At 37.9% G+C, this 7491-nt stretch overlaps 1 protein-coding gene across 1 annotated transcript; it reads left to right on the forward strand.

Moving 5' to 3' along the window:
• Nucleotides 1-5069: 5069 nt before the first annotated feature.
• LOC147608986 (uncharacterized) lies at nt 5070-6422 on the forward strand. Its single transcript, XM_086788688.1, has 2 exons — nt 5070-5127; nt 5276-6422. Exon 2 carries the CDS (start codon nt 5298-5300, stop codon nt 6420-6422), a length of 1125 nt encoding a protein of 374 aa, XP_086644814.1. The 5' UTR covers nt 5070-5127; nt 5276-5297.
• Nucleotides 6423-7491: the final 1069 nt, after the last annotated feature.

Consider the following 7491-nt stretch of genomic DNA (forward strand, 5'->3'; position numbering starts at 1 on the left):
GTGGTGATGCTACTTTATTTTCATATATAAGTTCTCCATAATGTAATATGACACCGTTTCATTCACATATCTCACTAGTAAAAGTGATTTCTTTGGCATATCTCTAGAATTATTGGGTAGAATGTGCAAACAAGCAAATGAGCTAACAGCACTCTAGTGTTCATATATATTAAAGAACTGACAACATGAAGTGTGGCCTAAGTATTTTATTAGAAAATTCATATTTATCTATTAATAATATAGTAATATGACGAATATATGAAATATATCTAATTATCAAAAGTTTTGTTAATGGTGGCTCTCTTCTTATTGCTCCAAACGTTTTTTCTCTCGAGAGAAAAGGCAGGAAATTGAGTCTAATTCTCCCCTAATGCTTCTCCCAGTGTTGTGATTTGAAAACTTTGGAGGCTAATTCTTCCATAATGTTTTTGTTAGTGTTGTAGTGATTTCGAAATCCTCATTGCATCATAGTGATTTTGCTATCCTAGTATTTAGGCAATGTTATGCACCTAATGCTTATGCTAGTATTGTAATGATTTGGAAACTTTGGAGTCTAATTCTCCCATAATGTTTCTATTAGTGTTGTAGTGATTTCGAAAGTGATTTGGAACATCCAATAAGATTGTGACCATCTAATCGCCTTGTATCGATTCTGATTTATTCTCACGCATAAGTTTTCGATAATGTAATATGACACCTTTTCTTTCACATCCTTGAGAAAGTTACTACAAAGTGATATGGGATATCTAACAAGATTATGACCATGTAATCACCTTGTAGTGATTCTTCTTTTTTCTCACACAAGTTCTCCATAATTTAGTATGACACACTTTCTTTGACACCCTAGAGAGTGTCACTTCAAAGAAATTTTGGACATCTAATAAGATTGTGACCCTCTAATCGCCTTGTAGTAATTCTCCTTTATTTTCATCCATATTGTAATACGATACCATTTCTTTGACACCCTTGAGAAATTCACTACAAAGTAATTTGGGGCATCCAAAAAGATTGTAACCATCTTATCACCTTGTAGTGATTCTACTTTATTTTCACACATAAGTTCTCCTACATAATGTAATATGACACCGTTTCTTTGAAAGTCACTACAAAGCGATTCGGGACATCCAATACAATTGTGACCATCTTATCTCCTTGTGGTGATGCTACTTTATTTTCACACATAAGTTCTCCATAATGTAATATGACACCATTTCATTGACATATCTCACTAGTAAAAGTGATTTCTTTGGCATATCTCTAGAATTATTGGGTAGAATGTGCAAACAAGCAAATGAGCTAACAGCACTCTAGTGTTCTTATATATTAAAGAACTGACAACATGAAGTGTGGCCTAAGTATTTTGTTAAGCAACTCATATTTATCTATTAATAATATAGTAATATGAGGAATATATGAAATATATCTAATTATCAAAAGTTTCGTTAATGGTAGCTCTCTTCTTATTGCTCCAAACGTTTTTTCTCTCGAGAGAAAAGGTGGGATATTGAGTCTAATTCTCCCCTAATGCTTCTCCTAGTGTTGTGATTTGAAACCTTTGGAGGCTAATTCTCCCATAATGTTTCTGTTAGTGTTGTAGTGATTTCGAAATCCTCATTGCATTATAGTGATTTTGCTATCCTAGTATTTAGGCAATGTTATGCACCTAATGCTTATGCTAGTATTGTAATGATTTGGAAACTTTGGAGTCTAATTCTCCCGTAATGCTTCTTCTAGTGTTGTAGTGATTTGGAAACTTTACTCAATCACTACAATGCGAAAGGGGTCATCATGTCCAATTGTTTGATCCTTATCGTATTGTAATGTTTTTGAAAACTTTGCTAAATCACTACAATGCCAATAGGGGTTGTCGTGTCCAATTGTTGGACTGTTATTGCACTGTAATGATTTGGACACTTTGCTAAATCACTACAAGAGGATAGGGGTCATCATGTCCATTCGTTGGACCCTTATCATGTTGTAGTGATTTTGTTTTCCTAGGGCTCTCCTCCTGTTTTCCTAGGGCTCTCCTCCTATTGGTTCAAACTTTCTTTCTCTCTAGAGAAAAAAGACCCGAAATTGAGTTGGCTACAACCTGATAGGGGTCATGTCCAATTGTTAGACCCTTACCGTGTTCTAGTGATTTTGTCTTCCTAGTCTTTTGGCAACATTATGCACCTAATGCCTCTGCCAGTGTTGTAGGGATTTGGAAACTTTGGAGTCTAATTCTCTCCTAATGCCTAATGCTTTTGCTAGTGTCGTAGTGATTTGGAAACTTTGCTAGTGTTGTAGTGATTTGAAAACTTTGCTGAATCACTACAATGGAATAGGGGTCATCAAGTCTAATTGTTGGACCCTTATCATGTTGTAGGTATTTGGTAAACTTTGCCAAATCATTACAATGTGATAGGGGTCGTCATGTCCAATTGTTGGACCCTTTATCGCATTGTAGGGATTTTATTTTCCTTGCCTTTTGGTAACATTTTGTAGCAGTGCTTATAATTACTTTCTTTTCAATGGATCTATTTGGAATTATGTGAGAATAACTCTTGAAATTTTATTATAGATGGAAAGGTTACAATATCAAAAGGTGATTCCACAATCTCTAGTAAGAGATACAAATAGAGTAGATTTTGGAAGCTTCACTTCTACTTATGGTTTTCTTACCATCTAACTTAAAATAGAAATCCCTTGGTGCATCACTACACATCAATTGGATCTCTTTTCTAAGAAGGGACAATGGCAATTGGCTTTCTAGATTGACCACTAAACAGGTATGGACCTTGTGATTGGATTACAACATCTATGTGATGGGGAACAGTGAGTTCCATCATGCATGTCTTGATCCAAGCTTTGCCAGATGCCTCTCCACAACAGTCGCCATCTTCTGTAATGAGATCGTATTCCTCCCAATGAAATGACTGGTCATTAGAAACAACCAATGCTACAAATTAACAGCTGTTGCCACCCTAACAGAATTTGCTACAAACATTATGTTCTGATTTCACCTGAATGTAACATCTTGCATTGTTGCTTTGCATTCAATGGCATCTTCAGCAGAGGTCCTCTTTACAGCCCATCTCTCCTCCGAAAATTGGTTCATCGAATCATTATCAAGTGAACTCACGTAATATGTTATCTTTGTTTTCTTGACACCCTCACATGATGCAAATATCTTGCAAAATCACTAAATGATATAAGCCAACTCATATGGATGCCCTTAGAACCTGTTTTGATGGTTTCATTACTAGATGCATATCTCTTCTTATCTTATTCTTACATGCTACAATGATGTCTGTGCAATAACAAACTAGTTCTTAGCTAGATAATGGTGGTAGTGGGATAGACTCTAGTATACTAAACTTATCATTTGCATTAGCTAAAAAAATACATGGAATTATAATAAAGGAAGAGATTCCATGTTTTGCTAAATGGATGGGTGGGTTGTCATATATCATGTGCCTATCTCTATGTGAAAGACATCGATTCTTCCACTGATGCACTTTGCATTCTGCCTCTCCTACATATTTGATGATTTAAAGGTGTAAGAAAATTTTAATTCTTAGCTATAGAAAACTATTGAAGACAAATCAATTAGCTATTGAACACAAAAAATAAAGACTAGCTACTACTAAATCTTAAAATTTGTCTTAGATCTTTTACTTTGATCATTGGTGATGTAGCATTATGTCCTTGCACATATAAGCATGCTACAATTGCACCATTTGGCCATCTTGTAGTACTCCATCATCCTACCTTTTTAATGCTTGTTAGGATCAGCATCATGTCTTTTCGTTTTACCTATGCTCCTCGTTTTACCTATGCTCCTCGAGTGCTGGGTCTCTCGTGATCCAATATAACTTCTTTCCGTCGTCACTCCGTGACTCCGTGACGCCAGCTAGGCCATGTTGGGCAAAGGGACAGACTCCGTCGTCACTCCGTGACTCCGTCCAAACTATGAGAGTTTCCCGACGTTATCACGATTCACGCTACCGGACGTTCTGAGCTATGAGAGTTATCCTCATATGGATGCCCTTAGAACCTGTTGATGGTTTCATTACTAGATGCATATCTCTTCTTATCTTATTCTTACATGCTACAATGATGTCTGTGCAATAACAAACTAATTCTTAGCTAGATAATGGTGGTAGTGGGATAGACTCTAGTATACTAAACTTATCATTTGCATTAGCTAAAAAAATACATGGAATTATAATAAAGGAAGAGATTCCATGTTTTGCTAAATGGATGGGTGGGTTGTCATATATCATGTGCCTATCTCTATGTGAAAGACATCGATTCTTCCACTGATGCACTTTGCATTCTGCCACTCCTACATATTTGATGATTTAAAGGTATAAGAAAATTTTAATTCTTAGCTATAGAAAACTATTGAAGACAAATCAATTAGCTATTGAACACAAAAAATAAAGACTAGCTACTACTAAATCTTAAAATTTGTCTTAGATCTTTTACTTTGATCATTGGTGATGTAGCATTATGTCCTTTCACATATAAGCATGCTACAATTGCACCATTTGGCCACTTGTAGTACTCCATCATCCTACCTTTTTAATGCTTGTTAGGATCAGCATCATGTCTTTTCGTTTTACCTATGCTCCTCGTTTTACCTATGCTCCTCGAGTGCTGGGTCTCTCGTGATCCAATATAACTTCTTTCCGTCGTCACTCCGTGACTCCGTGACGCCAGCTAGGCCATGTTGGGCAAAGGGACAGACTCCGTCGTCACTCCGTGACTCCGTCCAAACTATGAGAGTTTCCCGACGTTATCACGATTCACTCTACCGGACGTTTTGAACTATGAGAGTTATCCTCATCTCGTTGCGTAGTCGTCGCGCTCCCGCCTCTTTTATATGTTATATAGCTCATGTCATGCCCTAAGCCTCCCTACACGTATCCTATTATCCAATTATGGCCTATGCAGGCTTTGTATCCTCTCCTGCACGCAGCAAGCTGCCACCACCTACCACATCACTACTTGGCGCAGCTCATTAGATCCTACCTTTCTCTGGTTACTAATCTCCCATACTCTCTTAAAATAATTCGATTTTGCGAATTGATTCCCATATGGTCTCATCTAATTTCTCTTGTAATTGAATGCCTTGATGTGGTTAGAATCATCTTATTGCTACCATTTGCATTTGTCTTGTCTTAATGCCTGGGGAGTAATGAGCCTCTGTTTTGTCCCTTCATAATTTGATGCATATATTGCTCTTGTGATTAATGTTAAAGGAATGTCTTTGATGTGGTTTTGTCAGAGCTTTCCGTAGCTGCTTAATCATGCCGACGAAGGATAAGGTAAGCTTGTCTGTGGATGTGGTGAAGGTCGGAGAGGAGAGCTTGCACAGGAGGTTCATTGTTGAAGAAGGCGACAAGCATGTGCTAGAGATAGTGAATGACAATAACAATTTACCGAGTGCTAGCACGGATGGGGGAAGTCTACGCTATGGCTCGCCTTTTGCCCCGAGACAAGCCAATACACCCTCCGAGACAAGTAAGCCTTCAATCCGCTATATTAATAATGAACAGCAGGACTGCAAGAAGGCCAGCAAGAGAGAGCTCCGTGAGCTTGATAAGAAGGCAGCACCAGAGAAAGATCTCACTTTGTTTGCCATGAGACTAGCTGTGTTAGAGAAGCTTGCAACCTATGTGGGCACCCTTGGTTTCATATGGGCCACTGTTGTCATCCTTGGTGGCTATGCAATGACCTTAAAAGAGATCGATTTCTGGTTTGTTACATTGATATTAGTCACAGAGGGGGCTCGAATCTTCAGTAGAAGTCAAGAATTAGAGTGGCAGCACCAAGATCCAGGCACAAACACCATCACCCAAGCTTACTATAAGGGTTCAGACGCAATCCACCGAAGTGCCCGGGCAATAGGTACAGTTTTCTCTAATTTGGTCACTCAACGGGGCTCCCAATCAAAGCACGGCGCAAGTGTGGACACTGTCTTCCTTGGAGGTGCGAGGATTAATCATAGCCTCCATCCTGCCCACCTTGGAAGGGTTTGGTCTACCTCAAAAGTCTCCTTTGTACCCTTCATGAGATTGATTTTCGAAGCTAAACGTGTCAGCGCTTTTCTGTATTGTATGCAAATCCTCTCTGCAATGGTTAGCATAGCTCTCTCAGTTTGGCGTTTGAGCACCCAGGATTCCAGTAAACCTGATGAAGGAGATACAGAGAGCAATCACACATCTGCCCTCATAATGTTCTACAGCCTCACTGTCTTCGAAGCTCTGGTTTTTCTCATGGAGAGGGCCTACTGGCAGTACAAGATCTCTGTGACGAACATCCTGCGCTATGTCAACAACAATTGCAGGCTAAAACATGATGAAGATTGCTACACTGTGAGACGTTTCTTCTATGATGTATATAACAATAAATATGGACGATGCCCAAAATAAAATAATGATGTGCATTGTGAAAAAATCAAATAGTATTCACCGACACCCAAAATCAAGTGTCTCAAAATATTTTTGACCACTAGCTTACCTCCATTATCCAATCCAAGGATCTAAACTTATATTAACTATTCTAATCAATTAATAAACTAATTTATTAAAAATATAAACAACCATGATACAAAACTCATAACATCAAGATGATATAACCCATACTCTCACGCATGTATGGAATCACCCGCATACACACAAAAAAAGCTATGATTGTGCCTAGATTTCAAAAGGCATCCCGATCTAAACGCATCTAGGAGAATTCATAAATAATGGAAAACGTGGGAATATAAAATTCCATGGTTAACTCCTCATAATAGTTTGTATGCAAGAACAAACAATAATAAAGTCACCCCTTGAATTAACTCCTCGTAAAAGTTTCTATGCAAGTACAATCAATAATAAAATCACCCATTGACATGGATATATATGGGTATTTTTGGAATGAAGACCAAGGTAGTGGCACACACATGGATACGATGAAAGAAAAATCCACTAGTGGAAAAATCTAGGCCAATCAGAGTCACTAACAACATGCACCCAAATAAATCCCCTTTTATCATAGAACAACCCAAGAGAGTGAGTGCCTTGTAAGTATCAGAATACTTTCTTGGTAGCTTGCCAATGCTTACTTTTGGGACTAAGCATAAACTTATTCAACTTGGGAGATCCCAAACTAAATGTCTGGTCTCATATTGCATAGATATATGAGACATTCAATAGCCTGGAGATAAATTGATATATTAAATGATTCACTTGCATCCTAGAGAATGAGCCTAACATCTATCATCTATCTCTACTGGTGTAGTAGCATCAGGCTTATAGTCTTCCAACCAAATGGTTCACATGCATCCTAGAGATTGAGTCTAGCATCAGGCTTACAATCTTCAAACCAAATGGTTCACATGCATCCTAGAGACTAAGCCTAGCATCAGGCTTACAGTCTTCAAAGAAAATTATGTAAGCAATCTATGGATGACCAAACTGTGTAAATATTCTATGTATGTACTTTGATTGTAAT

The sequence above is a fragment of the Cibotium barometz genome, chromosome 52 (assembly GCF_041138505.1).
Source record: "Cibotium barometz isolate CiBa-2024 chromosome 52, ASM4113850v1, whole genome shotgun sequence".
NCBI classification, from domain to species: Eukaryota; Viridiplantae; Streptophyta; class Polypodiopsida; order Cyatheales; family Cibotiaceae; genus Cibotium; species Cibotium barometz.

Excerpts from the sequence above, each read along its gene's own strand:
- LOC147608986 (XM_086788688.1), top strand. The coding sequence starts at position 5,298 with ATGCCGACGAAGGATAAGGTAAGCTTGTCTGTGGATGTGGTGAAGGTC.